This window comes from Dendropsophus ebraccatus, chromosome 8 (genome assembly GCF_027789765.1).
Source record: "Dendropsophus ebraccatus isolate aDenEbr1 chromosome 8, aDenEbr1.pat, whole genome shotgun sequence".
Classification (NCBI taxonomy): domain Eukaryota; kingdom Metazoa; phylum Chordata; class Amphibia; order Anura; family Hylidae; genus Dendropsophus; species Dendropsophus ebraccatus.
In genome coordinates this window covers 22,208,094-22,229,515 of record NC_091461.1, presented here as the reverse complement: position 1 = coordinate 22,229,515, position 21,422 = coordinate 22,208,094, and the positions used below count along the sequence as shown (strand labels likewise).

General features: G+C 41.5%; 2 protein-coding genes across 2 annotated transcripts in view; both read left to right on the top strand.

The window, feature by feature from the left end:
- HPS1 (HPS1 biogenesis of lysosomal organelles complex 3 subunit 1) overlaps positions 1–16,155 on the top strand; it is a 35,731-nt gene extending 19,576 nt beyond the window's left edge. Inside the window, exons 15-19 of the mRNA XM_069978926.1 lie at positions 2,139–2,204; positions 8,681–8,825; positions 10,439–10,552; positions 11,747–11,829; positions 15,821–16,155. Coding sequence (XP_069835027.1) covers positions 2,139–2,204; positions 8,681–8,825; positions 10,439–10,552; positions 11,747–11,829; positions 15,821–15,983 — 571 coding nt within the window. The 3' untranslated portion in view covers positions 15,984–16,155. The remainder of the gene's footprint in view (positions 1–2,138; positions 2,205–8,680; positions 8,826–10,438; positions 10,553–11,746; positions 11,830–15,820) is intronic.
- Positions 16,156–21,197: 5,042 nt separating this feature from the next.
- Positions 21,198–21,422, top strand: part of PYROXD2 (pyridine nucleotide-disulphide oxidoreductase domain 2) — a 55,363-nt gene continuing 55,138 nt past the window's right edge. The window contains exon 1 of the mRNA XM_069978925.1: positions 21,198–21,385. Within this exon, the coding sequence (XP_069835026.1) occupies positions 21,286–21,385 (100 nt within the window). The 5' untranslated portion in view covers positions 21,198–21,285. The remainder of the gene's footprint in view (positions 21,386–21,422) is intronic.

Here is a 21,422-nt window from a genome sequence, read left to right as displayed (position 1 = left end):
AATGAGTCATGTGATCACCAGTCTGACCCACATAAAATCATAGTGTATAATGTGCTAGAGGAAGGGGTCAGTCCTGGGTCAGCTGTCATCCTGTGAATACAGGATGACATCATCATCTACCAGATTCCTCCTGGCAGCTCACAGACCCCTTCCCTATCCATCTAGCGCTATCTCTATGCTGCCACCTCTATCTATTTAGAATCTGAATATACTGTTGTTATACAGCTCCCCTGAGGCTGTGCACTGGCTTTTTTTGTGGCATTTTTGCTGAGATTTTTCCAAAATTGTGGCAAAACTGAGCTATTATACAGTTGAAAAAAAAAGCCAAAATGTGGTAAAAGAAACAACATGTGAACACAGCCTGAATACTTCAAATCTTTATAAGACCTTAATCTTGTGATCTTAGGTCAAATCACTTTCTTCCCAAGGCTGAACAGGTTGTGAGTCTGTATTTTAGCAGCCAGCCAGGGGAATAGATCCCCAGTGTGTGTGTGTGTGTGTGTGTGTGTGTGTGTGTGTGTGTATACGGGGAGCCACGGAAAATTGCGACGGTCTGCTGCCGCGGCTTCTATTCCGTTCCTATGGTTCTAGTTTTTTTCAACATGTTGAAAGACAAGGGTCAGCTGACATCGTGCATCGTAACAGTGAATACTACACCAAGCGATAATCGGCCGTAACAGCTGATAATTGGCCAAATGCGTCTGTTAATCGCTTGGTGTTATAGGGCCTTTAGACATTGTAAGGGGGAGATTTATCAACCATGGTGTAAAGTGAGACTGACTCAGTTGCCCCTAGCAACCAATCAGATTCCACCTTTCATTTTCCATAGAGCCTGTGAGAAATGAAAGGTGGAATCTGATTGGTTGCTAGGGGCGACTGAGCCAGTTTCACTTTACACCATGTTTGATAAATCTCCCCCATTGGAGCCAGAGGGAAGCAAGTCAGCAGTGTGATACAGTACATGCCTCCAGCATTTAGAGAGATTTGGCGTTTGCGGGGGATGATGTATTCTGCTTTGTGTCTAATTGTATTGTTGTTTTCCTGGTTATAGATTTGTTTTCTGTCTCACTTGACAACCTGTTTGTCACAAAGTCTGAGAATGAATAATGGCGGCTGCTCAGTGATAGAAAAGCACGGGAATAATAGTCGCAGAATATTTCTAATGATGATTGTACTAGGATCGGTCCTTTTAGATGAATGTATTTAAAGCATCCAAAAATACTAAATAAACTCCCTGATTTGGAGGCAGCATTGAGAGGGATCATGTGTCGGCGTTAACCTCAAACACGTTAGGGTTCGTCCAGACCAGAGCGTGCAGCATTTAAAGGGGTACTCCAGCAAGAATTGTTTTTCTTTTAAATCAACTGGTGCCAGAGATTTGTAATTTACTTCTATAAAAAAAAATCTCATATCTTCCAGTACTTATCAGCTGCTGTATGTCCTGCAGGAAGTTGTGTATTCTTTCCAGTCTGGAAAGCAGGAGAGGTTTTCTGTGGGGATTAGCTACTGATCTGGACAGTTTCTGACATGGCCAGAGGTGGCAGCAGAGAGCACTGTGTCAGACTGTAAAGGATACACCCCTTCCTGCAGGACATACACCAGCTGATAAGTACTGGAAGACTTGAAATTTTTTTAATAGATCTCAATACGGAAAGTTTCATGGGACGTGTGAATAAGCCCATTGGTAATTTATATATCATGACAGAGAATCCCTTTAAAATAACAAATGTAAAGCGCATAGAAGGGAGATATATATATATATATATATATATATATATATATATATATATATATATATATATATATATATATATATATATAAATTAGCTATGTTTTCTGCCCCCTTTCTATACAATTTGGTATATGAATGACCCCCACGGTATATGGCGCTATATCATGTTGTATCGGCGGCTCTCTATCAGCATAAAGGATGCAGGAAATGAGGAGGCTGCCGCTCTTGTATTTTATGTATGAAAAATGGTGGGCAATAATGTAAGTGAAGAAGCCTGCATAGCTGGAGATAAGATGTAAAGCCTCCTTCCAGCCGATAAGATGCAGCAATGGATGATTATGAGATTTTACAAGAGTCGGGAAGGAAGTTCGCTAGATGGGAAGATTTATTTGTTTTCATTTTTCAGAGAGAAGCTGATGGACTGGAAGGAATTTCTGCTGGTGAAGAGCAAGAGAAACATTACGATGGTGACATATCCTTTAATAAGGCTGCAAGTGCTATTGTATAGGAGGCCCTTCCACCTAAATGTCGTCTTATACCTGTAATGCAATCAATGAGGAAAATTAAGACTTAAAGGCATAATGTTGTTTTTTTTTTTTTAAATCAACTGGTACCATAAAGTTATATAGATTGGTAAATGACTTCTATTTAAAAATCTCCAGTTTTCAAGTAGTTATCAGTATGTTCTGCAGGAAGTGGTATATTCTTTCCAGTCTGACACAGTGCTCTCTGTTGCCACCTCTGTCCAACACCGATCTCATTGATCTATGCAGTATATCTATACTGCATAGATCTCAATGAGAGATCAGAGTATTAATACTAGAAGTCCCCTAGGGGGAATAACCCTAACCCCAGGGGGACTTTTAGTATGTGTGCAAAAAAAATGAAAATATATATTTTTTATTAATAAAAAAAAATCCCCTCCCCTAATAAAAGTTTGAATTACCCCCTTTTTCCATTTTATAAATATAAATAAACATGTTTGCTATCGCCGCGTGCGTAATTGCCCGAACTATTAATTTATTTCATTCCTTATCCCTCACGGTAAATGGCGTAAGCACAAATAAATTCCAAAATTGCTCATTTTTGGTCGCATCAAATCCAGAAAAAATAAAAAGTGATCAAAAAGTCTCATATGCGCAAACAAGGTACCGATAGAAAGTAAAGGTCATGGCGCATAAAATGACACCTCACAGCCTCATAGACCAAAGGATAAAAGCGCTATAAGCCTGGGAATGGAGCGATTTTAAGGAACATTTTTTTTTTTTTTAAAAGGTTTTAATTTTAAATAAAATAAAAGTTATACCTGTTACATATCGTTGTAATCGTAACAATTTGAGGAACATGTATAACAAGTCAGTTTTACCCTAGAGCAAACAGCGTGAACATGAAACCTCCCTGAATAAAAAAAAAAGCTTTTTTTTTTTTTTCAATTTCACCACATTATAATTTTTTTCTGGTTTCACAGCGTAATTTATGCAAAAATTCAGCCTGTCATTGCAAAGTACAATTAGTGGCGCAAACAATAAGGGCTCATGTGGGGTTCTAGGTGAAAAAATGTAAGTGCTATGGCCTTTTAAGCACAAGGAGGAAAAAACGAAAGCGCAAAAATGGAAATTGTCTCTGTCCTTAAGGGGTTAATAGAAAAGAAATTCCCCATCTGGAGTTCCCCTTAAATAAGGAGTCAGAGGGAAGCAGCGGTGACATGGCAGACTTGACCAGGTAGCAGCGGATCAAAATGACAGGACTTTCAACCTGTACAGTATCAAGATGACAAAATCTTAGTAAGTGAGCTTGTCTTGCAAAACACTCTCAAAAAAAATTTTTTTTTGTAATCCAAGGAGAAGTAAATACACACACACACACACACACACACACACACACACACACACACATATATATATATATATATATATATATATATATATATATATATATATATATATATATATATATATACTCCAATCTTCCAGTCTTGCTCTTAGCTGAGAAGTGGATACAATTATACCCAGTCTAGACAATTCTTTGTGAGCTGCAACAATGCATCAGTATGAAGTCCTGACTGTTCACCAATAGACTAGACTGGATACAAATGTATCTACTTAGCAGCTAAGAGCAGGACTAGCTATATACCAGCAGGACCAGCTATATACCAGCAGGACCAGCTATATACAGGTTTCCAGACATGGATTATGAACAAGTGTTCACATTTACTGAGAGCAAACAAATGGTGAGGAACTGAAATGTAAAGTATATAGAAAGAACACAGATTAGGTTTTATTTGCTTTGACATTGTTTTAGTAACTACCTTTCTTCTTGTTTTATTAGTTTTGCACTGCTGTGCTGTTCTTTTGGGGGGTTTCTGGGCAGATTAGGGGTAGGTATTTATTATGGGGATTCAGATGTTGGGAGTTATGTTCTGTGGACACTGTCCCCTTTAAGCTGTGTATCAGTGCAGCTCAGATACGATCCCTATTCAGTGAGGACTGTTCTGCAATCTCTCCAAATACTGATCTGGCAGAGTAGCCCAAAACTGCTCTGCCCAATCATACAGAAAGCTGTACAGTTATAGCCGCACAGTGTTCTTTATTTCCTTGCTGCACTTATCTTAGTGCAAGGAGAAGACAGGAAGCTGAACCATCAGTGTTCAGCCTCCTGTTATATGCAGGAGAGGTGAGTAACTCATTAGACATTGGGTGGGTATTGTTTACTTTTCCATTGCTCTCCACCATAAACCTTTAAATGAACCATTTTACTGCTGTAGACCACTAGAGATCCTTAACCCCTTTAAGACCGAGCCATTTGATGCACAAAAGTCCAGGTCAAATTAATGCAATGTTCCTCCCTGCCTGCTAAGAGCCAGAGCGCTTTTATTTTTCAACCTACAGGGCTGGTTGGGGTGTCATTTTTTGCGCCATGATCTCTAGTTTTTATTAATATCATATTAGTGTAACAGAAAATTTTGATTGCTCTTTATTAATTTATTTGTGATTATATAATTTAATTAAATCAGCAATCCTGGTGCGTTTTTTTTCCTTCCATTTTTGCCGTTCACCGTGCGGGAACAATAATGTTATATTTTAATAGATTGGACAATTCCGCACGCTACGATATGTAATATGTTTATTTATTTTTATTTTTATAATGGGCAAGGGGGTCTTTTAAACTTTTATTGGGAGGGGGGTTATAAGGGTTTTTTTAATACTTGTATAAAAAAAATTTATTACGCTTTTTTTCCCCCACTTTTATCACTGTAAATAATGCAACCATTAGATTGCATATACTGATCTATGCTATGCCATAGCATTGCATAGATCAGTGTTATCAGCGATCTATGTATACAGCCTGCCTAAGAGCAGACTCTATACATGGATTGCCCACATGCTTGATCTGTCACTGAGCACCTTAAACGCTGTGATCACTGTAGATCACGGCGTTTAAGGGGTTAATGAGAGTCGGCTGCGGGATCACAGCTGACTCTCATTACCTGTGGCCCCGGACTTTGATGTGAGCGGGATTGCTATGCTCCTGCTCACATCATAAACCCTGTCAGTGTAGGAACGTATGTATACATTCCTACTGCACGGGGTATGTGCAGTAGGAACGTATATATACAGATTGCTGACGTGAAGGGGTTAAGGTGTACCTGTCATCATAAAAAAAACTTTTGACATGCCGTAGGGACATACAAAGAAACAGTGCAACAGCAACCTACAGGTGCAAGTGCTTACCCGTACATACTCCCCCCAGTGTACACACAATAAAAACCTGCTTTATAGATGTTAAAAAATGAGGATCTTAGCAAACTGTTTGATCAGAGTGCACCATGTCACCACCTTAAGGTGTCCTCAAAGACATGGTCCCTACTCTAGAGATTTGGCTCCTGTCTGCCCAGTTCTAGGCTTATTGTTAGCCCAGGAGAGGCCATTGCTAGAGTAGGGACACTTTAATGCTGTGACATAGTACACTCTGATCAAATAGTTTGCTAAGATCCTCATTTTTAAAAAATATCTATAGAGCTGGTTTTTATTGTGTGTACGCGGGGGGAGTATATACGGTAAGCACTTGTACCTGTAGGTTGTACCGATCGTCAGAACCAGCCTGGAGAAGACTGTGCTTAGCGTGAACTGTACTGTGTCACATGATCAGTGGGGCTTCTAATGTACATTGCATTATACATTAACTACTGTACACCAGCAAACATACTAGAATCAACCCCTTAGCTACTTTAGACCTTCAGATATACTCACATTACCCCTTCAATGACCTAGTTCACCACAGATACTGGAATCAAACCCTACACTGCCCTAGACTACTCTGTATACTTACATTAACCCCTTCAATGCCCTAAACTACCAGGCTATGGGCACTAGTGATATCCGTTGTGCTGTTTTAATCCTTCTTTTCTGGTGATGGCAAAAAGTAGTTCTGATTACATCGGTGTGAACAGAGCCTAAGATGAATATTTCAGATATATACTATGCTACAAATACTTTCAATGAGTTCCACTAGATGGCGATGTTCTCATCCACACTGGACTCCACTGGTGTATTGTAGCACTTGTCCACAATTGTCTCTGCTATGTTTCTTTATTATGTTAAAATACAGAACATGTCATTCCTGCTCATCATAGCCACTTAAGAATATAACAATGCAAAAATACTAAAGTATAAAGACAGAAGCGACCGTATTCTTCTGTAGCTCGGGCAGATACCGCACACAATGCCTTTATAACAAGGGCGAATATAAAACTATGTAGAATAGAGTCTGAAGTGCAGCAGCGCCGTGTATGCTGGGTACATTAGGAGAGAGGGCACAGCTCTTAGGAGTTAGATTGTTTTCTCTTTCCATAATAAATGAAACTTAGTAATACAATATATCTTATAAAGTGATGGGGACAGCTCCCACTCCTCCCTGCAGCCTGTGGATTATTCACAGACTCTCCGTACCCAAACCTTCAGTCCCCAAATCCAGCAAGAGAAACGCGTCAGACAGAAGACTGGGGGGGGGGGGGTTGTCACTGTCTCTCTATTTTTTTCTCTCTACCTCTGTCTTTGTCTTTTTATTCTTACTCCTATTCTCTTCCTTTCCTAAAGACTTATTCACTTGCATATTATCATTGGGCTTGCAACTTAGCTGAGTGGCTTTTCTTCTTTGGTGGTGTATTGTTGTTTAGGACTGGTTGCTGGCAGCCCATTGCATTGTTAATTGAAATGTATGCTGTGCCCACCACTGGTATATATCTGTTTAAAGTGTCACTGTTGGTTGCTTTTTTTTATTTTTATTTTGCAGAAATCAATAGTATAGGCGATTTTAAGAAACTTTGTAATTGGGTTTATTAGGCAAACATGGGGCGTAGCTAGGATTCATGGGGCCCCATAGCAAAAAACTGTATGGGGCCCCCCTCCCCTACACAGTATATATATATATATATATAATAATCGGTGATGTGGCCAAAAAAGAAATTCTCTTGTGGCCAGAGGCAAAATCACAACAGTCACTGTCAGAGGAGAAAGCCAATGTCTGCTTGTTCTGTCCATCCACTGTATTTAACTATAACAGCGTATTAGGAGCCTCATGGTTATATACATAGGTGCAGGAGCAGACTATCTTTTGCTTATCCCCTCATGTACTGCAGTTTGTAAGTGACCCCGGTTTTCTTACATGCTGCAACACAAAACAAGGGTTAATACTGAAGACAATTAGCTCTCTCCTTCACTTATAACCCCTGACCTCTGCAGGAGCTCAGAGAACAGAGGTCAGAGGTTATCAGAGTAGTGAGGCAGAGAACTAATTGTCTTTAGCAAATTAACCCTTTTTTTGTGTGGCAGCATGTAAGAGAACACTGGGTCACTTACACTCTGCAGTACATAAGGGGTTAAGCAAAAGGACACAGGAGGCTCTTATCTTCCCTGTGCATCTCCGGGCCCCCTTCTTTCACGGGCCCCATAGCAACCGCCTTCCCTACCTCTATGGTAGCTACGCCACTGTAGGCAAAAATGCCATTATCTGCATTCAAAAAGCCTTTCCCCAGGCCCCCCCCTCCCTTCTCTCTCTCATCCACTGCTCATTATCAGGAAATCACAATTCTTTTACAGCAGTCGAGCCCTGTCTTTTCTATGGAGAGGGGAGAGGGAGGAGGGAGATTAGTCAGCAGCAGAGAACAAAGGATTACACAGCGGGACCTATGTGAAAGCCGCTATTCAGGGGAGATAGCCCGGTGATGTAGCTGTAAATTAACTCTTTGTTGTCCTTTATTGGTGCCTCATCTCCCTCCACCCCTCCGCTCTCCATAAGAAAACCATAAAGACAGGGGGAGAGCTTCAAACTGCTTTTTCATGATAAAAATGCATTTTTTGGCTAATAAACCCAATTACAAAGTTTCTTAAAATCGCCTGTACTGTTTATTTCTGCAATAGTACAAAATATGTAAAAGACAGTGACACTTTAAGGTTTAAAGGAACCAATCACCACGATTGTGCTGGTACAGTTACCAGCTGCACAGTGTAGATCTACTGTGCAGCTCCCCGAGGCTACCAGCCACGTCTGCTTTACATTGGGGAAAAGGTAGTTTGGTTCCTACATGCGAGACCAGGAGAGGGGTGGCAACTAGTCATCTGGGCAGGAAGCCGTCTGTGACTAGTCACAGCTCTCTGCCTGTCAGTGCACAGCGCAAGAATGATTGACAGAGAGAGAGACCAGATTGGGACAGAAACGGTTTAATGACCTGAATAGAACAACTCCGTCCAGACACTAAAGAGGCCCCTCTCCCAGCGCAGCTCCAGTGAATGGCCGATGGTGTAATATATAGGATTGGGGTCCACCAAAGCAAGACATAGGGACATATGTTTGGCCACTCACTGTCTCTTTATCTGTATACAAGATGTGCTTCTTTTATTCACAGGGAAAGCCGAGAATGTCAATGTTCTCCTTAACCTTTCTATTCACTTACTTGGAAGAATTTCCCGGCTTGGTGCATTTTATTTATGTGGATCGCACAGTGGGACAAATGTTCGCCCCTTCCATGAACATGGACGATAAATCTACCACAGAGCTGGGGAACAGCCTATTGGCGAATTTCATAAAAAACAAGGTATTTTCAGTGCAGGCATCCAGCGTGGCTAATGTGCTTAGTGAGCAGCAGTAACAGATGAGTCTGCAGATCCTCAAAGAAAACAGCGCCACAAAGAACAGAGTACTTTTCAATTGTGTAAGTGCACGAGGGGGTCAGGCCGAATCATGGGCCATACCGACGGAGGGCATTCTACAGCATGCTGATGTACTGTAGAACTGCAACTCCCAGCATACACCATGTGGCACTCCGGATGCTGTGGAACTACAACTCCCAGCATGCAACCTGTGGCACTCCTGATACTATGGAACTGCAACTCCCAGCATTCATCCTGTGGCTGTGCATGGCATGCTTGGAGTCCCAGTTTTGAGGACTACTCCTTACAGACCACTAGTATGGCTGTGCAGCAATTTTTCTTCATGCTATATCTGATGACCAAGGTATCAAACTCATAACCCTTCAGCTATTGCAAAACTACAATTCCCATCATGCCTGGACAGCCAAAGCTTTAGCTGCCCGGGCATGATGGGAATTGTAGTTTGTGGCACCCCTGATGTTGCACAAAGAGAAATCAATGCAAAGTTGGCTGATCCTTGTGCGGATCTACATCGACCTCAGATCCTTTTTATAAAATATACATTGCATTTGCTGCAGGCAGAGCGGTGCCATGTGATTATACGGTAAATCTGCGACGCGTGGCCGTACATTACAGGCGTAATCTCCACAAGCAGGTGTTTGTACAAAAATAAACTCTAATTGATTGTTAATTTGTAGGAAATTTGCATTAGAAACGTATTAAATTCAAGAGCTTTGGAGATTAAACTTGTAGGAAACTTTGTCTTGTTTGATAATTTCCATAACAAATCCCTGTTTATGTAGCGTCCTATGTTACGGATATTACTCTGCTGTTTCCGATGATATGAGACCACCACCATTAAAAGGGTACTTTGGAGAATTTCTTTTGTTTTTTGGCAAATCAACTGGTGTCAGAAAGTTATACAAATTTGAAAATCTTAAGTCTTCCAGTACTTATCAGCTGCTGTATGTCCTGCAGGAAGTGGTGTATTCTTTCCAGTCTGCTGCCACCTCTGTCCATGTTAGGAACTGTCCAGGAAAAGTTTTCTATGGGGATTTGCTACTGCTCTGGACAGGAGGTGGCAGCAGAGAGCGCTGTGTCAGGCTGGAAAGAATACATCACTTCCTGCAGCACATACATCGGCTGAAGTCTTGAGATTTTTAAATAAAAGTATTTTACAAATCTGTATAACTTTTCTGACACCAGTTGATTTGAAAGTCATTTTTTTCTCCTAAGTACCCCTTTAAAAGCAGCTGGGGTATTCTTTCCAGTCTGACACAGTGCTCACTATGTATGGTGGCCTACTGTATATCATAGCCTTCTGCTACACACACCAGGGAGTACAGCCAATATATATGTGTATATATATATATAAATATATATATATATATGTATATATGTGTGTGTGTATATTTATATATATATATATATATATATATATATATATATATATATATATATATGTATATATATATATATGTATATGTAAAGTATATCTTTGACCTATATGTGACCGGTGGTGTATACTGACGACCTCTTGCATTGCTTCTCCTCTTAGGTGTGGTTTCTGATCGGTTTGTCTCGTCGCTACCTTCAGAAAGGCTACACAACCCTGACATTCCGAGATGGGGATTATTATTGCTGCTATTTCCTGTGGTTTGAGAACGAAGCTGTGAGTTGCTCTTCATGTACTTTATCACTTGGTCGGCTTCCTCTGTGCTTGGATGCAGAATGAGTCACATACCGTGTTAATCACAGTGTTAATTTTTCTAGTTAGTGATTCTGCAAAAACCTGACAACTGAAGTCTGTATGATAGATCACCATGTGGAGGGGGTAGATGTCTGAGACCAGAGACAGGAGCTCATAGGGAGGCAGGTGATATGCTGTGACCACCCACCTTATTTATAATAGTGTAGAGTCAGCCATAGGTAAGATGTGTGTCCAGTGGTCACTTTCTAATCATTTGGAAAATTCTGTGCCAGAAAAGTATGTGCCCCCTTTGCTATTAAATGGGTACTCAGGCGAAAATCTTTTTCTTTTAAATCAACTGGTTTCAGAAAGTTATATAGATTTGTAATTTACTTCTATTTAAAAATCTCAAGTCTTCACAAACTTATCAGCAGCTGTATGTCCTGCAGGAAGTGATGTATTCTTTCCAGTCTGACACAGTGCTCTCTGCTGCCACCTCTGTCCATATTAGGAACTGTCCAGAGCAGTAGCAAATCCCCATAGAAACCTCTCCTGCTCTGGACAGTTCCTGACATGGACAGAGGTGGCAGCAGAGAGCACTGTGTTAGACTGAAAAGAAAACAATATTTCCTGCAAGACAAACAGCAGCTGATAAGTATGGGAAGACTTAAGATTTTTAAGTAGAAGTAAATTAAAAATCTATATAACTTTCTGAAATCAGATGATTTGAAAGAAAATGTGTATCGCTGGACAACCCCTTTAACAGTCATGTCAGTAGCATGGGACTTGGGGTCCTCTACAGCACTGTGTGTATGTCATTTTTGCAGTAGTACTGTATTTACATCTCACAACCCTTTAGACACTATGCATAGGGGGAGATTTATCAAACATGGTGTAAGTGAAACTGGCTCAGTTGCCCCTAGCAACCAATCAGATTCCACCTTTCATTTTACAAAGAGTCTGTGAGGAATGAAAGGTGGAATCTGATTGGTTGCTAGGGGCAACTGAGCCAGTTTCACTTTACACCATGTTTGATAACTCTGCCCCTATATACTCTGGTAACTTTCTGAACAGCAAATGTGCCAGTCCACGTCAAAGCTACATCATCACATGTGCATTGTATTGGTCCCTTACAGTATATATCTGGCTCACTTGTCTTTCTTCTTCATATAACAGGGTGATAAACTGGAAGCCATTGACATACCGGTACTGGGAGATGACTCTGCTCCCATAGGAATGCTAGCCGGAGAATATTATAGGTAATCAGAGAGAGATTTTTTTTTTTCTTGACTTCTCTCTTTGCAAGTCTTCTACTTAGGCTAGGTTCACACTGCATTTTCAGCATCTGTTTAACGGATCCGTTTTTTGCAAAAAACAGATTGCAAAAAAAACGGATGCATTTGTGTGCATCCGTTTTTGATCTGTTTTTCTATTGACTTCCATTATAAAAAAAAAGGATCAAAACGGATGCGTTTTTTTTTTGACGCACAGTAAAGTACTGTTGACACTACTTTTTTGACCGTTAAAAAAAACGGATCCGTTAAACGGATGCTGAAAACGCAGTCTGAACCTAGCCTTAGGGTACAAACCCACTTGACGTATTTTCTGCGTGAATCAGTCTTAGAAATAAGCAGGCAAAACGCAGGTTGGCTTTATACAATTGTTCTGTGTTAAAATACGCAGTTGCGTATTTTTGAAGCATGAAGCTACATGCGTTTTTTGCACAGGTTGTTAACAACTGATGCTTTGCTAACAACAAGCTTCACGCTTCAAAAATACGCAATTGCGTATTTTAATGCTGAACAGTCGTATAAGGCCAACCTGCGTTTTGCCTGCTTATTTTTAAGACTGATTCACGCAGCAAATACGTCTAGTGGGTTTGTACCCTTAGTCTATATCAAGTTTAGAGCTTCAGACTTTGACAAATAGCCTATATGCTGCAAAAATGCGACACAAATGCCACGTGTGAACACAGCCTTGAGATGTTCTGCTTTGGGTGAGAAACTGTCATGAGTGCTATGGGAGGGAAGTAGGCAAGGTGGGAGGACTGAAGGAAAGCAATGCACCCTGGGTCTTGAGAAGATGGTGCGTTGTTGCAAAGAAGAGTGAGAAGCTATAGATAATACTCATTTTGTACTTTTTCCATTTCCTGTCAGTTGTAAATCATATATAACTACGCTGGAGCGAGTACTATTAGTTCTAACATTATATTAGTCGGTTGGGGCGATATGGACCAAGCTCTTCCGACCTCCTAGCTTGTATGGATGTCATACAGGAGGATGCTTCTTGGATTCTCTTCCTCTGTAATGTCGGTGGCAGGCTTCCTAGTCACCTTTATGTATATTTACTGCTTCAGGGGAAAACACTCGCAGATTGTGTGAAGTGCTCCGGTGAGATTTCACATTATCGTTTTTCTATCCAACAATTGGTTTAAATGTTAATGAGATGCAAAGAGGTTTTCTGTATCTCGCTTCACTAACTGAAGGAAAAGAGTCCCGGTATTCTCCACACCGACCAGACATTCTAGAATAAGAAGGAAGGATCGTTCTGTATACAGCTGACAATACCTTAATATATCCAGCCGATTTACTGTTGGACCCTTCTCTGTATCTTCATATTGTAATGACAGCTGAGCTCAAGAGCTAAAGTTTTTCCAACCCATCAGGACAGCCCCTGCCTATATGCCATGTAAGAACATACAGATGTCACAGATCGCCACCTATGTGCCAGAGACGACTGGCAGACAGCTGATCCCACAGTAGGAGCTGTCATGTATTCATATGAATGGCTGCATGTAATACTACGTTTGCCCTATAGGGGCAGCTGTAGGTAAAATGTGTGGCTGACAGCAGTTTTGCAGGAAATCCACAGAGATCAGCTGATCGCTATGAGTCTCCTTCACTTTCTGTCTTGGCTACTAGAGGCGACATTGCTAACAACAATGTGTGATTACAGGGGATGGATACTAAGGGGAGGGGATATGTATTATTTATTTTGCACCATTATTTTGGTAGAAAAGGTTTTTGCATGTAGCGTATTATTATTATTTTAATATATAATATATTAATTAATATTATTTTTTGCAGCAGTTATCAAGCCGTTTGCTCTCTGTTTGAGCAGTTTTCGCCGGCTGTGTCATTTTTGAATTCTTTCATTCGGAGGGGGCGTGAGTTTATGTTAGCTCCTTTTTTTTTTAGCCAGATTTATCATGTGTGATTTTTGCACAAAAATAATTGTAGAACAGCCAAATTCTGCTGTAGTTTTTTTAGCCTTTTTTGTTATAGCCAGAAGAAAAAAAAATGGCCAATATTTATCAGGACCTGTGCTTCTAATGATAATTAGAGATTTTTGTGCAACATGAAAAAAAGTGCAAGCGCATATGATGTATGATATATACCGTTTGATCAATGAAACCCCCACCAATCATGACAACGAGGGTTTTGTTTGACAACAAAAGTAGTTGGGCATGTATGTTACTAATCATTGTCTATGGGATTGACAGGTCATCACATATGGCGCTTGGCTACCTCCAGCAGTCTCACTGCACATGCAAATATGGGACAGGCCACCCTATTGTGGTACTCGACCGGTCACGTACTAAGGTGTTACTGGTGACACCACTTCTGTGGTGGTTGGTCGGTTCTGTTGTACAGCTCAGCCATGGGTGGTAATGTTGTGATGCCAGTACTAGCCCAGCACACGAGTGTAATGTTGGTACCTGCTTTTATGTTGTGGCTGGCTGTACTCCCCTGAAATGGTCGGTGACCTGCCGGGCTGTGATGGGTCTCTTGGGCTCTTGTCACAGTAGTCCTGAGTGGCAAATGACCCACCCAGACAATCGGTACCGCCACCCACAGAAAGAGGAAAAAAAGACCCAAGGTGTGTAGTGGATGTGTATAGGTGCTGGTGCAGAGGAAGAGATGACTGAGTCCCAGTGAATAAATAGAACAGCTTTACTGTACAGTCTCTTGAGAATACAGAACACTTTGGCAGTAGATAAATAATCTTGGTACAGACTTAAGTGCTTAACTTGGTTTGTTCTGCGGAGATACTTGGAAGTGTTGAATATAATAGAGGTAGTTATAGCGGTGCTTGTAGAGTTTAGAGTAGAGTGAAGCAGTGTAGAGGAGAGGAGTTTGTCAAGGTAGTCCCTACCCAAAGTAGTATTGTGCTCTGCCGGGACTTGAGAGAAATACTTGAGATTTGAGAGTAAGAAGTTAACTTGTACCTGTGTTTAGACTAGTGTCTGACCACCTTCTGCCCTACTGTGTCGAGTTCCCCGTCCTAATGGCTTCATCCAGGTAACCACGGCTAAGTGTCTGAGGTTCGCCGGAGTCACCTGCACTGCAAGATAGGATACGTAGACCCTCTGGTAGCTTTGTCCTATCCAGGCTAGTTCCTCTTGTAGCTTAGAATACTGCCCTGCACTTCTTAGAGTGGTTCTCGGCATGGCCTGGGTTTATCCTCTACTTGTCCTCCTTGTAGTGTCTAGCACTGCATAGTGGATATAGATAGACTTTAAGAACTGAGTGTCTCTGGTTGCTTCATACATGTCTTGACCCACTAACACAATAGACGGTCCCGGACAGGGGTCCTGGCAAAACCAGGCCCTGGCTTGGCTACAGCAGGGACATCTGCTCTGTGTGTCCTCCTTCCACGAGAATCTGTGTAAGACGCTACACTTCCTCCCACCAAGTGACTAATTCCTAATTTGAATATGTAAAAGACCCTGTGAGTGGTGGAAAAGAATGTGTGCAAAGGAAAAAAGAGAAAGGATAGGTCAGGATAGGTCAGAAAAGTAGAGTAACCCTTTGCTTACTTCAGCTGTGCAATAGGACAGAGCATTCATAGAACACACTGACATCTAGTGGTGAAATACTGCCTCCAGTGCTTCATCCCCGGCTGGTGCTCAGTAATAGAACTGGACCATACGCGGGAACCGGGCTGCGGTTCAAAAAAAGGACTGTCGCACCGGCATCCCCACGCCGGCATGGGTCTATCCATGTAAAAATCACAAAAGCGATGTACCGGTGGTACATTCGTTTTAAAATGCTGAACCTTGTTGCACCCCTATTAGATTGATTGCTTTATATACAGTTAAACATGATATGGGCAGTGTCTTGTAATGTACACATGTATCAGAGTGCCAGTTAAAATTAATTTTTAAAATCACTTTTTTTCTTTCAATGTTTAAAATTTGGGAACTTTGTACGTCGACTCTACATTCATTTTTTTTCTGTTGTTGCCTAGGAAATTACATCGATATTACAGCAAAAACCACCAGACAGAGCTAGTGAAGTGCTATGAGCTTCTGACCCTGCACCTGGGCATCATCCCGCCAGAGTTCATCATTCAGCAGTGCCGGGACCTGGCTCGTAAGCTGTGGGAGCCTTCTCGTCTACCACTCCTGTAGAGAGAAGCCGCAGCCAAGGAGGAACTGTCTCACTGGCTGCCATCCTCGCCCTATTCCTTACCGTTACACATGTGTACTCTGTACTATACTGTACTGAAAGTTAATAGGAAGTGCTTGGTATTTGGCACCTGTTAGTCAGAGGGGTTGTGTGAAGTTAGAAATCTAATCTTTTTTTTTTCCTTTTAGAAACAGCGCCACCCTCGTTCATAGGCCATGTCTGTTGTTGCATCATTCAATGGGATGGAGTTGAGCTGTAATACCAGACACAACCCATGGAGAGCAGTGGCTCAGTTTTAGGGAAACTGGTCCTTTATTCTTGGGCAACCACTTTAATGTTTCAGATAAAGAAGAAACAAATTAAGAACAGACAAATCAGTGCACTGACTACAAGTTCCCTGGGAACCACTCATATCATGGAGTCATAATATATATTTATTACATAGGTGAATACATACCTAGAAAGATATATTGTCCATGAGTCTGGGACAGCTGGGTGACAACCTCAGCCATATTGGTCACCTAGCTTTTGCACACCCCTATTTTGTGCAGGTATATACAATCATGTTTTAGATTACAACATAGCCTGGAAGTGTTATAGTCAGTACACTGGGAAAGCTGAGTGACAATATGGCTGCCATTACAGCCGTCATATAGGTTGTCCCCAGCCTTACCAGATTCCTGGAAAAATAGGGAATACATCACTACTTCAGGAGTCTTAAGAAAGCTGGGTGATGGACCCTATGAGAGTAGTACTAAAAGCCATACTGGATAGCAGCCAGCTTATTCGGTATTATGCTGTAGTAGAACGTTACATATGGGCGACTCAAGGACCTCTAGTTACTAATGAATGGATATTCCTGAATAGCTGTATGATACACAATGACTGTAAAATGTTCTATGTGCTGTGGGCGGATTGTGAGAATAATGTATACTGTAACCTGCCACAGGAAATAATAAAGAGATAAGCAGATACAATGCATAGTCTATGGGTTCCTGTTTTTTTTAACGCTTTTATCATCTTGGATTTATCGTGATGGGATTCAAGGCTAAATCGTGAAGTCTTTGTTAGGATGTGTGCGCACGCAAGTATTTAACACACAGACCTTGTGTGGGGAGTAATAATACTATTATCCTGCTTACAAATTACCAAATGGTGAGTAAATTTCCCATACACTGAAAGGAAAATAAAACTTGACCTAAACTTCTATGAACAAAAGACAATTAGAGCAGGACAGGCTATGAGCTAGGAATGTTCTTATTTACAGACAGTAACCTAATACAGTGGTACCTTGGTTTAAGAGTAACTTGGTTTAAGAGCGTTTTGGTTTAAGAGCTCACAGTTTTTCAAAATTGTGACTTGGTTTAAGAGCATTGCTTTGGTGTAAGAGCTCCCTGGACTGGGTGGGAGCGGGGGAGGGACATGGCCTGCATAGCGGGGTCTACAGCTCTGTACTCTGACCCAGGAAGTCTCCCTCACCTTCCAAATCATAGCAGATCCACTTCAGGCTGGGACTCACATCAGAGGACAGGACTGTGGAGGTAATATCTCCATAGCTGTAACCCCTTTCTCCCCAGACAGAGAGTGCTGCATTACTGTATGTGCCCATATCTGCCCTGCTTATTCCTTCATGCTCTCTGTCAGTCCTTGTGTTTCCCATCCTCTCCATTACTGTACAGTAACTTATAATATTACAAATTCTGCTGTTTCTGAATGTTTGTTTCATCTGTTTTACATGTTATTCAGAATAATAAATCATTATTTTTGGGGTGTGGAACCAATTGTCTGCATTTCTATGATTTCTTATGGGAAAATTTGCTTTGGTTTAAACTTGAAATACAGTTTCATTCCCAAATTTGCAGAATAGTAATTGAGACATATTTATTTCTCTGCGGCCAAAAGAATACAATGTTCCTTGCTCAACAAGGAGGTGTGCATTATTGGAAAAAGGATGTCGTGTTCCACAATGTTGGCACTTTACCGTTGCTTAAAGTAAGCTGACTGATAGTTGGTGTCAACTTAAAGTAGACAGTGAGCTGCTTCCTTCTGTGTGTGAGCTTTTCTCTCCATCTAATCCTCCTCCCCCCTCGCTTCTGAGACGGCTGATGTTAACAAGTCCCTATCTGTAACTTTGTAGCAACTTTGTAATGCTGGCAGGGATAATGGCAGTGAGTTTAACAGCAACTTAACCTTACATTAACCCCTTCTGGCATTACAAAAAAGCTACAGTTGCAGATAAAGCCAGCCAGGGACTTTTTTTTTTTTTTTTTTTTTACATTAACCATCTTGGAAGAGAGGGGGGAGATGAAGAGGAAAGAATGGACTGAATGGACTGATTTTTAGTCCCACCATGGGCAGCAACATATGAAAATTTATGTTTGAGTGGAATATCCCTTTAAGGATAGGTTTTCACATATGTGTTCGGAACACTATGGTAATCCCATTCTTCCCCAATGACCACAGGAAAATAATGCAGTACTCCAAGAAATGTAACAAACCATCCTGAACTTAAAGGTGAAGCTTCATCCAAAGACTAAACAAAAAGAACTCCCAGCTCTCGAGTAAGTTCAAGTGTGAATGATTCACCTATGCTCCTAAGCAATAAGCAACAATAGGATCCTTCTCAAGAAAACCTAGTGATAGTAATCATACCTGTCCTAAGAATGAAGATCTGTACGCCTGAGGCCATCCTCCATGTGAGCACCGAAACAAGCTATGATTACTATCTCTCACACTGTCGCCTCTTTGTTATTCCCTTGTGATCTTTTACTGTACTGCATTAACATGTCATCATATCTATATAATGACAATCTCTCTTTACATTCTTTGTTAGAGTTAAAGGGGTTTTCCAGTGAATAAAAAATATATATATATTTTTTTTTACAGTTCTGTAATAAAGTTCAGCAGTAAGGGGCTCTTCTTCTCCTACCAGTGACTGTGTCAGAAACTGCAGGGCTGCAAAAGCCTCTATCTTTGCACAGTTACATATTGCTTCATGCAGCCCTAGTGATACTGAGCCTTCCCTGATGTCGATTCTATTGCATGTTAGCATTATAATAGACCTTGTACTTGGGGAAGCAGCCTGGCCCAGTGTAGATGAGCAAGCAGGGATAGTTGTCAATCATGGCTTGCTCTGCTATACTGTGCTGTAAGGCCTTATTCACACATCCCCTAAAGAGTTGTCCGTAATTGCAGATCCGTAATTACAGTTCAACTTAGAGCTCATTGATTTCTATTGGGCTATTCACGCAGTCCGTTTTAATTTTGATCCGCAATCCGTTCCGTGCGGTACGGATTACCAATAGTAGTCTTTGGCATTCGTCCATAAAAAACATGGATCAAATCTATGCAAACTAGTACTGTTCACATTTAATGGAAATGGATGCAATTACGGATGCAAATACTGATGAGTTTCCACGGATCATGGAGAAAAAATAGGCCTCATTCACATGTTCAGTGATTTTTCTGGGCCGCAAAACGGTATAAATTTATGCGTATTGCATCCGTTTCTGTTTTCCGTAAAATGTGAATAGTACTAGTTTTCATATATTTGATCCATGTCTTACGGACGTCATGGCTGTGACATCCGTAACAAATACTGATCCCGTAGACTTCTATTGGTAATGAGTACCGCAATCACAATCCACACAAAAGCATGTACGACATTGGGTTAGGGCTCCTCTGGCAAACTCCATTACTTACATCATTCTGTTCAGCCGTTCTCCTAATATGCAGGAGAATAGGATTCGTGTCACACCTCTCCCCGCCCTGCAGCTGCTGATTCATAGTTGAATGCCTATACACAGCATGGATAGATAACTGCCAGTCAGTGGCTGGTGGGCGGAGTTTGCTGGAGCTCATGAATATCCTGGACTACTGTTCACACACATAATGGAGAGAGCTACTTTTTGTCCATGTTATTTAGGAGGATATCCCTGAATGAGCAGCACAGAACTATGTTACTGACACATCATTCTGTTTAGCTTTTCTACCACTATATGCTACGCTTAAATAGGACAGCATAAACCTACTGACAGAGTCTCTTCAACCCTTAGATGACCTATGCCGTACCTATATGCCAGAATTTGCTACAGTGCTATGAGGCGGCTCAGCAGCATTCAAGTATAAGTGACACAAGCAGCTCCTGTCGCTTAACAATCAGGACCCACACAGTTGGAGGAGTTATACTTACCTCCGTGCAGTCTGATCGGCGATCTTCTCTGAGGCAGGCTCTATGACATAATTGTGTCTGGACAGCCAAAGCCATATCTTTAGCTCTCCAGGCATGATGGGAATTGTAGTTTTGCAAAAGCTGGAGTGTCGCAAATTTGCCATCACTGCCTTATAGGGTCTCCACTAGCATATAAATGAACAAAGTATTGTCTGCAGGAATCTTACAGTCTCTGCGTTATAATCGACTGGACGTTGGGATTTATTTATTGGGTTTTATTTAAAGCGACTCTGTACCCACACTCTGCCCCCCCCCCCCCCCCTTCCCCAAAACCACTTGTACCTTCGGATAGCTGCTTTTAATCCAAGATCTGTCCTGGGGTCTGTTCGGCAGGTGATGCAGTTATTGTCCTAAAAAAACAACTTTTAAACTTGCAGCCCTGTGTCAAATTGGAGTGGTCTAGAGTGTCTGTGCCCTGGGCCTCACCGCCCCTCCATTCCTTCTTTCCACCCTCTTCATTATTAAGAATGCCCCTGGCAGTATTTCTCCTAATCATCACTTGTCTGAACACTGCACATGTGCTTCAACAATCCAACACCTGTGCAGTGTTCAGTAATTAGGAGAAATCCTGCCCAGGGGCATTCCTAATGATAAAGAGGGCGGGGAGGAGGGACGGAGAGGCGGTGCAGGTCTAGGGCACAGACACTTTAGTCCACTTCTATTTGGCACGGGGCTGCAAGTTTAAAAGTTGGGGTTTTTTTGGACAATAAGTGCATCATCTGCCAAACGGACCCCCGGACAGATCTTGGATTAAAAGCAGCTATCTCACGGTACAAGCAGTTTGGGGAGGGGCAGATTGTTGGTACAGAGTCGCTTTAAGCTTTTCCCTATTCACAATTTTTTTTTTCATTCAATACAAGCTTTTCAAGATTCCTAGAAAACCTGTGGCATCCCCTTCCAGCCCAGCCTTCTTTTCTGAGACCTGCCTACACCATGATAACATGCTGGCTTGTACTTTCTGCACAGAGGATCCTATTGCTGGGAAAAAAAAGGTTAATACTAAAGCAAACCTCAAAGTCCACTCTCCAGCGAGTACAACGTGAACAGCTCGGAGCCACAATCCTTCTTCCCTGATGCCTGCAATGAGCTTACAATGTCTGAAACAAATCAGAGCTTACTCCAAAACTTCAGCCAAGCCGAAGCTGAAATATGACGCTGTGATCATTGGAGGAGGTAATGCTGCCTGTAGCTTGGCACTAGTATCACTAAC